General features: G+C 37.2%; 1 protein-coding gene across 1 annotated transcript; it reads left to right on the top strand.

Moving 5' to 3' along the window:
- Window positions 1–304: 304 nt before the first annotated feature.
- Window positions 305–16,161, top strand: TDO2 (tryptophan 2,3-dioxygenase). The gene is made up of 12 exons (XM_045019383.1): window positions 305–391; window positions 775–880; window positions 3,846–3,936; window positions 5,005–5,075; window positions 8,286–8,413; window positions 10,175–10,361; window positions 10,628–10,735; window positions 11,853–11,964; window positions 12,270–12,327; window positions 12,724–12,803; window positions 13,513–13,603; window positions 15,150–16,161. Exons 1-12 carry the CDS (start codon window positions 357–359, stop codon window positions 15,301–15,303), a joined length of 1,221 nt encoding a protein of 406 aa, XP_044875318.1. The 5' UTR covers window positions 305–356; the 3' UTR covers window positions 15,304–16,161.
- Window positions 16,162–16,255: the final 94 nt, after the last annotated feature.

A 16,255-nucleotide genomic window follows, 5' to 3' on the forward strand; every position in this document is an offset into this window, starting at 1 on the left:
TTTGTATTAGCTTTGATCCCAGAGTATGTGCCTCCCTGAAAATGACCAAGGTCAGAAGAACTTTAGTGAAAGCTGCTCACAGTATGTGACATTTGACCAACGTGAGCATTGCAACTCTTCTTGTTTTGGGTGACTTAACTAACTGAACAGCCAATAAAACAAATACTTACTGAGATTTGTGTCTGGGTAGCTTCTGTAATTATTACTGAATGATGGTGATTGGCAGATGGAATAGCAGGGGATTGGCCTGTACACTAAGGTCAGGTTACATAAAAGGCAGCTGCAGCAGGTTTGTGAATGTTAGTAGAATATATCCCTGGGGAACATCACTCAGCGAGTTACTGGATTCTGGAGCCATGAGTGGGTGCCCATTTTGGGGGAACAAATATCAGTGAGTATATTTCTCTATTTACTGAATAATGTCAGTTAACATGATAGATACAATGTGAATGTTAAGAGTAAAATTCAAAAGGAGGATATTAAGTAACTACCAAGGTTTAAATAACTATATAGACAACATTAATGAAGGGAGCTGGACTAAGAACTCTTTTGAGCATTGGCTATTGGGATATACTAGATATGAAAGGACCTAGATACTATAGTGATATGTGTGCTATAAAGGTTGAACATAGATACATGCTGTTTATTTTGCTCATCACATATATTCATGAAACTGAGCCACCAAAGCAGATCAATGCTTGAATTTTAGGCACAATTACTGCGCTGACATTTTTAGCTCTGTTATTTTCTTTAGTAATTTTCTTTTATTCCTAGATTTAATTTTAATAAACTGTCTTTGGAGGATGAGGAAGAAAACAAGTCACAAGAGGGGCTGAATAAAGCCAGCAAAGGTGGACTTATCTATGGCGACTATCTACATGTAAGTGTGAAGATTAGATTATGTTACTGCCCTGATGCCTGTTACAATTTGAGATGTTGACATATGGCACTTTCCTTTCCCTCCCTCTGCCAGCGAAGGCCAACAATCAAGGCAAGTCCTTCTGATCCCTGTTCCACTCCCAGCTTTCAGGATGTATCCACAGGCAACTATATCTCTTGTCATTTGAGTTAAACAAGCTCCCACCCCAGATTCCATGACAGCTCACATACCTGTTAATGTTAATGGGATGCTTGATTATTTTTTAACTTGTTGAGAAAACAAATTGGATTTTGTTGTTTAGACAGGAATTATTTTTAATCCTGCAACTAAATTGTGAATGGAGAAGGGTTGAAGTAGAGAGTTACACTGAGATGCATATAACCTATCACCTTGATAAATCACAGCAAAGCAGAAGATTCATTGTTTTGGCAGATGGTTAACCAGAGCAAACTCTCAGTATGCTCAGCAGGGGCTCTGCAGTTCTCATTAGCCATTGTGATTAAATCCCTGTGCTGTAATCTGAAAAAAAAAAACATCTAAGTGTCTATAAAATGTTGTAAATTTAGCTCATGGACCCAGTTCTTTCATCAGTTGCACTGATGTAAACTGAAATAAGTTAAGTTACTCTAGACTTATACAGAATTTGTCCTAATATTTGCATAATTACTTAATTACATTTAAAAAACAACCTTCATTAAAAGAACAATGTCAGGCACTCAGAATTTAGGAAATGCCAGTAATAAGATTCCCAGGCAACTTTGATTCAGCACGCTTGTGTGTGTCTGCATACAATACAGTCTTTAATAAGATGATCACCAGAGCATTTTTTCTACAGGACTTCTGCCTCACTAAAAATGAATTTCATTCACATATGATTTATAGACTATATTAGCTATTTTCCTTTCCCATCCCTTCCTTATCTTCTTTAATAAAAAGCAAATGAAAAAGCTTTTCAAATGGCTTTCTGAACTATACTGCCTGAAAGAACACACAAATATCTAACAGTCAATAGATGGCTAGATTTTGCCATTTTTCTTCATGTTAGAGATTAACAGATTTTAAAACCACAAGCAACCTTTGTGATCATCTAATCTGGCCTCCTCCACACAAACAATTTCTCTGAATTAATTCCTGCTTCAAGTTCAATAGTAGTGGTTGAACTAGAGCATATCTTTTAGAAAAACCGCCTATCTTGATTTTAAAACTTCTAGTGATGGAGAAAACATCACAACCCTTGGTAATTTGTTCCAATGATTTAATTGTCCTCACTGTTGAAAAATTGTGTCTTATTTCTCATATGAATTTGTTGAGCTTTAACTTCCAGACATTGTATCTTCTTATAGTTTTGTCTGCAGGACTGAAGAGCCCTGTACCAAATTTCTGTTCTCTATGTAGATATTTAGAGTGTGATCAAATCACCCCTTAACATTCTCTTTGATAAACTAAATAGACTGAGCATCTAGACTTCCAGTATCTCATATTTAGGGCCCTATCAAATTCATGGTCCATTTTGGTCAATTTCACAAGCATAGGATTTAAAAAATAATAAATGTCATGTCATGATTTCAGCTATTTAAATATGAAATTTCATGGTGTTGTAATTGTAGGGGTCCCAACCCAAAAAGGAGTTGAGGAGGTCACAAGGTTATTGTGTATGTGTGTGGGGGGCTTTGCAATACTGCTACCCTTACTTCTGTGCTGTTGCTGACAGCAATGCTCTGCTTTCAGAGCTGGGCAGCTGGAGAGCGGCAGCTGCTGGCCAGGAGCCACCCTTGCTTATGCACTGCTGCTGGCAGAACACAGTCTTAAGAGCTGGGTGCCTGGCTAACAGGCACTGCTGTCTGGCCACCCAGCTCTGAAGGCAGTGCAGAAATAAGGGTGGCAATACCAGGGGCGGCTCCAGGCACCAGCGCAGCAAACACGTGCTTGTGGTGGCAAGCCACGGGGGGCGGCCTGCTGGTCGCCATGATGGCAGCAGTCAGGCTACCTTCGGCGGCATGCCTGCGGGAGGTCCGCCGGTCCCATGGCTTCGGCGGCAATTTGGCGGCAGGTATGCCGAAGGCACAGGGCCAGTGGACCTCCCGCAGGCATGCCGCTGAAAGCCGCCTGACTGCCATGCTTGGGGTGGCAAAATACATAGAGCCGCCCCTGGGCAACACCGTGACCCCCCCCCTTAAATAACCTTGTGATCCCCCCTTCAACTGCCTTTTGGGTCAGGACCCCCAATTTGAAAAACGCTGGTCTCCCCCATGAAATCTGTATAGTGTAAGGCAGGGGTAGGCAACCTATGGCACATGTGCCGAAGGCGGCACGCAAGCTGATTTTCAGTGGCATTCACACTGACTGGGTCCTGGCCACCAGTCCGGGAGGCTTTGCATTTTAATTTAATTTTAAATGAAGCTTCTTCTACATTTTAAAAACCTTATTTACTTTACATACAACAATAGTTTATTTATATATTATAGACTTATAGAAAGAGACCTTCTAAAAACGTTAAAATATATTACTGGTACGTGAAACCTTAAATTAGGCTTGGCACACTACTTCTGAAAGGTTGCCAACCCCTGGTATAAGGTAAAAGCACATAAAAGAACAGATTTCAGGGAGGAGACCAGATATCACAGTCCGTGATGCATTTTTCATGACCATGAATTTGGTAGGGCCCTTCTCATAAGGTATATTTTCCAAATAGTACTTTACTCCAAATAGCCCTACTGAAGGTGGGAGAATCATATTTCTTTCATCTACTTCCAGATATAAACAACAGAAAAAAATCAATGGATTGGCTTACTATTAAAAAGAAGAATAAATAAAATGCAACTAAAGACTTGTTGGGTTTTTTTGTTTGGTTGGTTGGTGTTTTTTTTTTTTTTTTTGTAATATTCACATAAGTTCCCATCAGGATCATTTTGACCAAAACCAACAGTGGAGTTTGAGATTATTACAAAAATTCTTTCTTTTAAAGCTGGACAAAATATTGAATGCTCAAGAGCTGCAGAGTGAAAAAAAAGGAAACAAGATCCATGATGAGCATCTTTTCATTGTGACCCATCAAGGTAAGCTGCAAGACAGAAAAAGGTGGTTGTTTGGTGCAATCACACCATTTGTTTGTTTGGAGCTAAAACATGCAGTACAGAAATTGTTTTGAATTACATGAATACCAGCTTTCTCTTCCATTCCCATGCCAACACAGTATTTGTGTGTGTGAGTCCATAATCCATATCTGAAGAGTTTTAGTAGAGAATGTGAATACCCCTCAACATAATTAATTGTATATATCAGAGTCAGGGGCGGCTCCAGGCACCAGCGCAGCAAGCATGTGCCTCGGGCGGCAAGTCACGGGGGGTGGCGTGCTGATTGCTGTGAGGGTGGCCTTCAGGCTGCCTTTGGCGGCATGCCTGCGGGGGGTCCACCGGTCCCGTGGTTTCAGCAGTAATTCGGCGGTGGGTAAACCAAAGGCACGGGACCGGCGGACCTCCCGCAGGCATGCTGCTGAAAGTCGCCTGACTGCCATGCTTGGGGCGGCAAAATACATAGAGCCGCCCCTGATAAGAATGGAGATGGCTTAGTGACCTAAGTCTCAGGTTTAGAACACCTAGACTCCTCAGAACTGTAGGTTCAGTTGTGGTGGAGCAGATTCAGCCATCTAAAATAGTAGAATGAGTACTATGCTGTTTACTGTATTTGGGTCTTTTTTAGACTACATCCTAAAACTGAGGTTCCATCTTATCTGTTTGGACATTACACATCCCATGGTGCTTTGTGTAAGAGGACTGGTTTGTCTTGGTAGCCTGGCCAGGTTTTCCCCTCTGCCCAACTGTTGTTAATATATGCCACCCTAGAGTTCTAAAAGTGAATATATTGTAATTAGGTCTGTTAACAGTCTCAGGTGCTAAATTATTCCATGCAACAATGGTCTGAAGAAGGGAAAGATTCTTTAAACAGCAGGCACATTTGTAAATTAGTATTTCTTACACCCCAATCACATGGAAATAGAACATTAATTTTAAATTAAGGTTTAACAATAAATTTGGAAATTAACCTCCTAATCTACTTGCCTAACTTCTTTCTACATACCAGCAATGCCAATGAAATTAACATTAGCAATGCCTTTCTTATTGCAGCTTATGAACTTTGGTTTAAGCAGATTCTGTGGGAACTGGACTCAGTTCGGGTGATCTTTCAGAATGGTCGTGTAAGTTATGTGCAAATATTTATTGTATGAAAACCCAAGCCTCTTTCGGAAAGTTTGATTTTTACCAAATCAACACATACCCCCAAAATGAGATTTAAGGCTGAAATTCAGCTCTTTAGTGACACCACTTTGCCATTATGATAGTCCACATATTTTGATCTATAAAATCATGCACTGTTCTGAGGACTATATCCTCTAAAGTAACTGACCCACACAGCTCACTCTTCAGGAGCAATTGCTTTGGCCAAACTTCTCAAAAGCTCTGATGATGGTTATCTGTGTGGGGTTGCAAATACTAACCTAGAATTATTTTACTGCCAAAAAAGGATGGCTAGGAGAAAATTATATATAATATACTAGAGGATTTTTTCCTGGTTTATAGACCAGCAATTTATACACTGATGGATAAAAAAAAACACATTACTTATTTTGCATAAGTGGACCAGAAAATTCAGAGATAAGGGACACTTTCAATATACAAATAATAATTTTAAATAATTTACATTTTAAAAAAATCAGTGTGTTTATAGGCCATCTATCTGCCTATATTTTTTTAAAAATATAAATTATTTAAAATTATTATTTGTATGTTGAAAGTGTCCCTTACCTCTGAATTTTCTGGTCCAATTATGCAAAATAAGTAATGTGGTTTTTTTATCCATCAGTGTATAAATTGCTGGTAAATAAAGTAGGAAAAAATTCTCTAGTATTTGGATGTGATTTGATGAAACTGGTGAAGAATTATCAAATCAACAGCAGATGCTTACATGATGAAACCTGAAAAAAAAAAAAGATGAATATTTTGAAGATTTATTAACACTGGCCCAAAGTGAAATTCTTTATACACTTATGAATTGTAATGACAAACTCTTAAGTTTCCTCTGATGTGTTGTCAATCAGAGATGGCTGGCTGTATGTGATTTTAATAATAAACCTGATAGTTGTAAATGAAAATCCAGCACTTGTGGATATTATAAAGATACGTAGCATTGTTTGGAAGTAGACCTGGTAGTAAAATGTGGTAAAAAAGATGCAAAAAGTTTCATGAAAAATTCCCTTTTTTTCCCCTGAAATTTAGTATGTTGATTATTTTTTGTTGAAATCTGAAATTCAGCAAAATTCCAACCACCTCTAAAATGGGATTCATTTCTCCATGAAAGTAATATTTTTACTGCAATGTAATTTAAAATGTTGAAAAATTGGAATTCAGAAACCAGTGGGAGGATTATGAAAAGGATTAAAATGTAGCATTTTCATCTGTCCTTTGATATTTCTTGGTTGTGCTCATTGACTGCCTGAGCAATCTCAAGTGGAATCCTGAAGACAATGGACGTGTTGACACAGAGTTGGCTTGGGAACTGCTCTGCAGTTCCTTCCCCACTCACTTCTCCTGCTTCTTCCTTTATTCCCCCCTTCTGCTTGCTAGCAAGCATCTTCTCAGCTGTGCCACACCACGTTATCTCTCTTGCTTCCTCTGGCCTGCTTCTCCATTGACTCTAATTGAATTACACTGAATGACTTTGGCCTAGAATTTCAACTCTTTCAGTTTTCAGAGTGGTAGCCATGTTAGTCTGTAACAGCAAAAACAACGAGGAGTCATTGTGGCACCTTATAGCTTAACACATTTATTTGGGCATAAGATTTTGTGGGCTAAAACCCACTTTATCAGATGTATGGAGTGGAAAATACAATAGGAAGATATATATAGCAGTACATGAAAAGATGGGAGTTGTCTTACACAGTGCGGGAGTTGAGACAAATCAATTAAAGTGGGCTAGTATCAACAGGATGAAAAATCACTTTTGTAGTGGTAATCAGAGTGTCTCATTTCAAACAGTTAACAAGAAGGTGAGAGAACAGTAGGGGCAAATTAGTATGGGGAGATTAATTTTTTTTTTAGTTCTTGTAGTGACTCATCCACTCCCAGTCTTTATTCAGGCCTAATTTGATGGTGTCCAGTTTGCAAATTAATTCCAGTTCTTCAGTTTCTCATTGGAGTCTGTTTTTGAAGTGTATTTTTTTTGAAGACTTGCCATTTTTAAGTCTGTTATTGAGTGTCCAGGGAGGTTGAAGTGTTCTACTGGGTTTTTGAATGTATAATTATTGATATCTGATCTGTGTACTGTTATATATATATCTTCCTACTGTATTTTCCACTCCATGCATCTGATGAAGTGGGTTTTAGCCCATGAAAACTTATGCCCAAGTAAATGTGTTAGTCTATAAGGTGCCACAACTCTTTCAGTAACTTTTTGAGCTAAAAACATGGGAAAAATAACTCCTTTATAACTGACCCAGTTAGAATGAGTAAGCAGAAAGAGCAAAAAGCCCTCACAGTTGATCTTTTAAGTATATTTAAAGCCTAAAAATATTATTTTAGTTATATGCATGAGTCTACATTAAATACAAAACTTTGCTATTGATTTTTACATGGAATGCACTGAGATACTGCAGTGATGGGTGAATAACACCCTAAAAGAGATTGATGCGTAGAACACACAGGTATAAATGGCATATCGGCTCATCATTCTCAATATGGTGTGACAGACCCAGACCAATGGGGTACAGGAGTCTGGTAGAGGGCAAATATACTGGTCACTGGATGAGTAGTTTTCTGTTCCCTGAGTGACCAGAGCAGGGGCTGCACTAGAGTAATCAGGAACCTGCTAGAACCAATTAAGGCAGGTAGGCTGATTAGATCACCTGCAGCCAATCAAGGCAGGCTAATCAGGGCACCTGGGTTTAAGAAGGAGCTCACTCCAGTCAGGCGAGGAGGAGCAAGAGGAGAGGAAGTGCGTGTGAGGAGCTGGGAGCAAGAGGCACAAGGAGCTGAGAGTGAGAGGGTGTGCTGCTGGAGGACTAAGGAGTACAAGCATTATCAGACATCAGGAGGAAGGTCCTGTGGTGAGGATAAAGAAGGTGTTTGGAGGAGGCCATGGGGAAGTAGCCCAAGGAGTTGTAGCTGTCATGCAGCTGTTACAAGAGGCACTATAGACAGCTGCAATCCACAGGGCCATGGGCTGGAACCCGGAGTAGAGGGCGGGCCCGGGTTCCCCCCAAACCTCCCAACTCCTGATCAGACACAGGAGGAGTTGATCCAGACTGTGGGGAAGATCACTGAGGTGAGCAAATCTGCCAATAAGCGCAGGACCCACTAAGGTAGAGGAGGAACTTTGTCACAAAGGTCATAAATATTTCTTTTCTAATAAGGTGAGAGATGAGAGAAACATGCTCAAGGTTGTTGCTCGAATGCACAGAATTTCAATGATCCTTAAATTACTTGTGGAGCAATTTTCAATTCTAGAAACTATGACTGCATTGGACTTCTTTGATTTCAGGTAAATATTATGTGTTATTGATTAACATCAATGTTTATGTAAATGTCCTCGCTAGAGCTAACAGTGTGGTTTGAATCCAGGACTTTCAGAACTGAAAGCGTGAGCCTCTACCACTCAGCTGAAGGACTAAATCAATTTGCTCAGCACAATGAGCGTGTATTTGGAAGAGAAGTAGCTGTACTAATAAAAGATAAAGGTCAATAATGGTCTCTAACTTGATTGCAAGTCCAATGTATTCTGAGGTTTTTTAAACAGATGTTTGTCTTAATTATTTGTATGTGACTTTGCTAGCTGAGATCACCATTACAAAACTAAAATAACAGTATGTAAATAATCAAAATGTGCTGTGATTTGGTAATGCCAAGTTAAGACTTAGCAATTTCTTTACACTATTCACAGCCACATGTTCTCTGCAACATTTTATGTCAATTCATAAACTTGTGTGGGTGAGAGAAACCTACACTCCACATCTAGAGCATGAGCTAGATGTTTTAATCCATTGGTTCTGGGGCTTCACACATCTAAATTTCATAAGGTTTGCAGTGGTCCTGGATCACTGAAATATAATGTTCCCAAAGCCTGTGGAAAGCAGCATGTTGCTACCAGGTTTTTGCCACCAACCCTCCATCTCTCTTCACTTCCCTGTTTCCCCATCAGGAATTTCTCCTCTCCATCTACTGACAGAAGCAGACAGTATTGCCTGGAAGCTTGTATACTTCTTTCTGGCTGTTGGCCTGGCTTCTGAGATCCATCTGCCTGTCTCGCTTCCAGGAAAGAACTCCTAATTCTTTCATGCCCAAGCTCCACTATTGCTCCATACACCCCCATTCCTAACTTTCCTGTGGTTTCCACTTGGGTCACCAGTGGTCATGTCATCCAGCTCCCATCCCTTCATGGATCCTTTTGGCAACCTATATATTTGCCTTCTAATTCTCCCTAATTCTCTTCATAATACCCCAGAAAACATCACTCATGGTCCTTAAAGGTTGCCATAATCCTTTTCTCCCATTTTTAAATAAAAAAAAACAAACAAACCAGAGAGAGAGAGAAAATAAGTGGATTAAGCATCTATTTTGAGAGATCCTCAACTGAAATTTTCAGAAATGCATTATTGTATAATAGGCAATTATACAACCAAGTCAATGACTTTCAATTCCATTATTATAACCACAGTATCCCTTATTTTTGAACCACTAAATTTGCCAGGGAATGGGACTCATGGCTATCCTTATTAATTAGTTCTTCCAACTTACCAACATGGTTTAATTTTACATCAGTCCCACATAACAAAAACTAGCCATGGTGACACCAACACCTTATCTTTTTGTCCAGAAAAAAACCCAGAAAAAAATTGTTCTGATCTATGGAATAATTTAAACACCAATAAACATATTATAGCTTATTTTAACTTTAATGACTCAAGATATCTTTCTTAATACCTGTTTGGCTATGTATGTTTAGAAATAAATTAATATTCATATTAAATTTCCTTCTGAACATGTTTTTTTAAAATATTGATTTCAATATATAATTTGTTATTTTCTTAAAAATAAAGAAATCAGATTTTCATTGTGATATCTGGGTTGCAACAAAGGAAATGTCAATGTTGTGGTATATCAGAGCTTCTGTTTGATATGCTTTTAATGTTAGAAATGTGTGTGTATATATAATATATATATATTAGCTATGGATAGGAAAACCACAATATACCCTTATTTTTTAAATAATATGTCATTACTCTATCTTTTTCCATACCCAAAGAGATTACTTAAGCCCAGCATCAGGTTTTCAGAGCCTGCAGTTTCGCCTATTAGAGAATAAAATTGGTGTCCCACAGAGCCTGAGAGTCCCTTATAACAGAAGGCATTACCGTGATAACTTCAAGGGGCATGAGAATGAACTGCTGCTTAAATCAGAGCAGGAGCCAACACTTCTGCAGTTAGTGGAGGTAAGTGTTTAAGTGTAGACCTGCCCTATTTTAAATTCGTATTCTTACCCAATTTTTGGAAGGAGAAATTGATTGAGAGATAAATTCCCAGTTTCTCAAAGGTATTTAGGCATTTTATTTAAATCAATGGGAGTGAGATGCCTATTCACTTTTTGGGCTGAAGTTAGATGGGATTAGAAGTGGGGAGTTTGTCTTCCAACTATAGGATCATTTAAGAGTAACTCATGATCTGTATCACCTATTTGCTTTGTTATTTTATCTTTAAGGCATGGCTGGAAAGAACACCAGGACTAGAACCAGAAGGATTTAATTTCTGGGGAAAATTTGAAGTGAATGTGTTAAAAAGTCTAGAAGAAGAACTGGCAATGGTTCAGGTAAATTATGTGTCCTTAGTCTATCAATAAGCATAAGATATGTGATAAAAGAAGATCCTGCCATTTTAGTTAACATTTTAACCCAATCACTGTTCCTTTCCCTTGGTTCATTCAGTCTTAAACAAACTTTGTTTTTAAGGAGCAATGGAACTATGCACTTGTTTCAGGCATATATGGACCAGTTTATAATCTGACTTCTAAAACGTGTGCTATTTGAGTGATTTTTTGTTTGCAAAAAACAGGGTTGAAATCCTGACTCCAGTGAAGTCAATAAGAGTTTTGCCATGACTTCACTGGGGCCAGAATTTCACCCCAGGCACTTGAGTTTGAAGATCAAAGTGCAACTCTTATAAGAACAAGCCCATGGGAATCTCTATGGAAGGAAGTGTTTGCATACACCATTGTGAGGTGGAACTGTGCTGTTTCACATAGCTTTACTAAATGGTACATATGGGTTTGACAAGAAGGGATTTCCGCATACTGATATTGAACTTATTGAACTATATATGAATATTAGCATGAGAAGAATGTTCTGCTTTTAAAAACAAATCTTTTAGTTGCTCAAGATGATAAAAAATATCTAGATGTGAGTGATTATGTATCTAACAAAATGCTCTCATGAATTTTGAGGATTCATTTTTGGAATTGAATTTCTTTAGGTCAAATCACATATTTAATGAAAAAAATAATTCTATATTCAAAATCTGGGAATTTTTGACCAGCTCTAAGATTAATATCTTTCTAAATGTTGGGTTTCTTTTTCTTTCTTCATGCAAATGAAGAAACTATAAAATCAGACTTCTAAGAACTTAAGGACAGATTTTTTGTAAAAAAATAATTAATTATGTAATTGTGTTCCCGTCTTGTGCATGCATTGATCTCAACTAGGTATGAAAACTGGCTAACTGATGTGGTGATTTAGGTACATTTGTGCATGCACTGGTTGTAATAATTGTGTTTTGCATAGGCAATGGTTCATCTAACTTGTTTGAAAACATGGTCCTTACACAAAATGTGTAAATTCATAGTAGTATGATGCTGAAAATTGCAACTGTATAATAAATAAATCAAAAACTGTAGGCCTCTTCTAAAAATAATGTTGTTTTCTATTTTAAAGGCCAAACAAGAGTCAGAGGAAAAAGAGGACCTACTGGCTGAACTTCAAAAACAAAAAGAGATTCTTATTTCATTATTTGATGAAAAACGCCATGAACATCTTCTTAGTAAAGGTAGGTTATGTTCACATCTGGAAAAAGGTAGTTTGATAACAGTAACTGGACCCTTTGTGAAAAGAAGCTTAAAATACAAGGAAGAAAGTTATCTTAGAAAGTTACTTGTGATTTGCTTTTTTTAAATCTTGAGTTTTATGATGATTTGGCAATTTTCCAGGTAATAGTGGAATTCAGTATACAGCTACTTTTGAAACAACTCTGATGTATACTTTTTTCCTACCATATATTTTGTATACTATAGTGGACTCTGGATATTTGCAGGAAAATTAACGCAAAAACTAATAAAATCTGTAATTTTGCAGGAGAAAGAAGACTCTCGTATAAAGCATTGAAAGGAGCTTTAATGATCTACTTCTACAGGTACAGTAAGGCAATATTTCAGCAAGATTTAGTGGGAATGGTGACAAAAGGAAGAAGTCCAGGGTAGATGATGTATTATACACCACAAATTGTGGATGTACACAATTTGCAATTTGTTGAAAAGCTATTCTAAATCATATACTGTACTTTAGTAGGGTTCTTAAATTCTCCTAAGGCCAAATTGCTATAAACATGGAACAAAATGCAACTCACATTTTAGGAGGGTGAAAGAACCTATTAGAATACTGATTTTTTTGTATTGGTAGAAGAAATGTAGGGGGAAAAATTACCAAAGTCAGTGCTGTGCACACTTGAAGTGGTACTTTGACAAACATGGCATAAGAAAATATCAGTAAGGTAATATAACTTTCTTTGTCTTGTATTTCATTTTTCAAGAGAGGAGCCTCGCTTTCAGGTTCCCTTTCAGCTTCTTACTTCTCTCATGGATATTGATATACTCATGACCAAATGGAGATGTAAGTTTGCCCTTTATTGTGGTAGTATCTCTTTCAGGTACAAGATTGTTTTTCCCTTTATTACTATAGTTGTAACCAAGGTGTGTTCAATTAGAATTCAGAAGACCTCCTCCCCTTCTTATTCTAAGGACAACTGCTTTTGCTTTGATCTGGAGGGCAAGTGTGACACCTCCTTAGCTGTTGATGCATGTACATGGAACAGCCATTGCCTTCCTTTTGAAACTAAACCGATCACCTCCACGATGTGCCTAAAATTGGGACAACATCTTTTTATCTAAGAGAACTACTGTATATTTCCCAGTTTCTCCCCACACCTCATGACTTTTCTCTATCCAAACATTCTTTGCACACTCTTACCCCCTGTCTACATAACAGGGTGAAACATGTTGCAATCTATGAGGTGACAGTTAACAGTACTCCTTACTCAATATGCAACATGCTGAAGAGTGATAAAGTCTCCCTGATGACCTAGTGGGTCACCCTCCCTATGACCTTTTATCTCTGATGTCCCAGGAAAATGGTCATAAGCACTCCCCTGAACCTGAGTACCTCACATTAAACTGATACAATACAACTTATCTGGCCAGCTTTAATTGGCATTTCAGTGGTCAACACCATTATAACCAAACCTTTGTTTATATCCTCAAGCAGCAACTTAATATAAAAAGTAAGTTATAAATGCCAAATTCTATTCATTTCTGTTGCTTAGACAACCATGTCTGCATGGTGCACAGAATGATTGGCAGCAAGGCTGGCACTGGAGGATCATCAGGCTATCAGTATTTGCGCTCAACAGTGAGGTAAGCATGAAGAAAAATTATTTAAACTTCACAATATTCTTTACCACTCAATCTGCATACAGTACATTACGTTAATATGAATAATACTTTTCATTTAGTCATATCCAGATAAAAAGTATTTTAGTATTAGTGAAAGATTCCAGAAAAAAGAGCATAGGCCCAAACTTACTGACAATAAGCAATTAATATTACATAACCAGTGTCTACCGACACTTTGAACATTGTGACTTTATATAAAGCTTTATATAAAGCTGTGTTTAAATTGTGACCTGTTATCTTAAAAGCTAAACTATTCTTTGAATTTAGGGACTGGGAACACTTGAACATATGCTGGTAAAAGCTATTAGCTTTACTGTTTATAGCTTTTCGGTTCCTTTTTGTGTTTTGTCAGTCAACTTGTGAGAAAGAAGAGTTTTTTGGGGTTTTTTTCCCCCCCAAGCGACAAGAGGGGATAGTCCATAGAAGTCAATGCAGATGTGAAGATTGATTTATTACAATAATTGAGAGTGGGAGGAGTATCTAATTAATCAGTTACAGTTGTCATCCTTCAGAATTGTTGGTCTTCCCTGCTGTGCAAGGCACAGATGATCATGGATCTTGGCTCTGTTTCACTGACCAATTCTCCAGTGCAGCACTTCAGATGGAAAAAATAGCTTCCTGCCTGTTGCGTCTGTCATAACAGAAACTAAATGGGGCTGGAAGCTTCAGCCTCACCTAGCTCTTTCTCGTTCTGGAATATACACAGTTTCAGTCATTTAATATTTTCTAATCTTCAGTCAGTCAACTCTAAAGCTTACATTTGTACCTACACCTTGACAGTTGAATTTTGTGCCTGGAAAGCAAAATGCAAAAAACCCTTTGGATTGTTTGAAGAATACATGAACACATGTCTTCATCTAGCTGGAATCTTTTTGTTTTGTTTTTTTGATAGAAGGTATTATGCAACTAGTAGTTTCAAACACTGTGGCTTTTGGCAACTGCTCTAATATTGATTTAGCTCACTCCCCTGAAATGATGTTTGAGATAATTATCTGTAATTTTCATCAAACTGTCGAAGTAGAAATGTACCAGGTTTGGGATTTTAGTAAGAATGTAACTTGAGCTAGGGTTACAAAAGGCTCTTAGGCTTTTCAGTGAACCTAAATTTCAAGCCTAAAACAGCTAATGACTGTGAGTAGAAGCCATGAAAAAAACATGGTTTTGACATGAAGGCAGTTTTGGTTGAGTCTCACTTAGTGGCTCATTTAAGAATGAAAAATCATAGAGATTGAAACCACATGAATCCAAATCAACTTTGTGTCATTCAGCTTTAGTCTGAACTGCCACATTTGGTGGAAAGAATCTGAAATCATTACAGTGGATGTTTTCAGTTAGAAGATCATGGGGGTTGGCTTGTGCAGTATATCATTCAAACACATTGGGAGTCCTCAGGACCTTTTGTAATGTAATTTGATAGATCTGAACCAAGATTAGGCTTTGTAGAGGCCAATTATGGCATTTCTAGGCTACCATATTAAAGGTAATGCATCTGATTTTATTTTTTCAGTGACAGGTACAAGGTGTTCGTTGATTTGTTCAACCTCTCAATGTTTTTGGTGCCGAGACACTGGATACCAAAGATGAACCCAACTATTCATAAATTCCTTTACACAGCAGAATATTGTGACAGCTCCTACTTTAGTAGTGATGATTCAGATTAAAGAACCTTCCATGGTGATCCATTTTTAAAGAACTTTGAACTGTTATATGAACTGGTTTTGACCTTTTGTGAGGTCCCTTAAATGTATTAAATGTTACAAAGCATGTGTATATATATTTATGCACGCCAAGCTGTAAGATGTAAAGCATGTGATGAAATTCTGGACACATTATAAATAGTATGGTTTAGAGATTATACTAACTACTAAATTTTCATATTGAGGTATTTTTAAAACATTACAGAAATAAGAAGGCACAGTTTGCTGAAGGAAACAGTATACAGAGATATTAATGACACTTAACAATACTGGATCAGTTGTATTTCTATGGTTAATGCTAGGGATTCATTTTGCTCAGTATCTGTTATCAAAAATCACAGGATTTCTAAAATTTCTTTTAGTTTAAATAATCCAATTTACTTTTCTATATTTATACTTATTTTTTGCATTTCTGGTAGCTTGGACAATGAAAGTGCACTAATCAGTTTTTCTTTTGTTTAGTTCATTTCTCATCAATTTCAGGTTTTCATGCACTAGAAAATGCTTTAGGATGATGATTATTTACTTTTAAAATATGCCCCTGCTGGGCATTTTTATTGTACTGAGATTTTTATACAGCTAAATTTTAGAAAGTCTAAATATTAAGCCAAACTGGACCTGACAGAGTTCCTAAGTAATTTATATGAAAAGAGAAAAATCTTTATTCTTATGTCATAATAAAAATGTGTAATAATGCATAACTGTAAAAGAGTAAAAAAATAAATATCTGATATTCTGTTAAATACTTGTTATATTTATATATTTATCTTTGTCTCATACTTCATTTTTTCACTTAAAATAAATGGCTGTTAAAATCGTAAAGCTCTTTTTTCTTATTATTAATTATTTTTATTTTAAAAGGAATTTAGTAGTATAAATTAGTTCCAGAATGAAGGCATTAGAAAGAGAAGTCCTT

This window comes from Mauremys mutica, chromosome 5, assembly GCF_020497125.1.
Source record: "Mauremys mutica isolate MM-2020 ecotype Southern chromosome 5, ASM2049712v1, whole genome shotgun sequence".
Classification (NCBI taxonomy): Eukaryota; Metazoa; Chordata; order Testudines; family Geoemydidae; genus Mauremys; species Mauremys mutica.

Bases quoted from the DNA above. Each gene is read 5' to 3' on its own strand.
- TDO2 (XM_045019383.1), top strand. From the start codon at position 357: ATGAGTGGGTGCCCATTTTGGGGGAACAAATATCA. The intron at 392-774 runs GTGAGTATATTT...TTTTATTCCTAG, and splicing joins TTTTGGGGGAACAAATATCA to ATTTAATTTTAATAAACTGT. The intron at 3,937-5,004 runs GTAAGCTGCAAG...TTCTTATTGCAG, and splicing joins TTTCATTGTGACCCATCAAG to CTTATGAACTTTGGTTTAAG.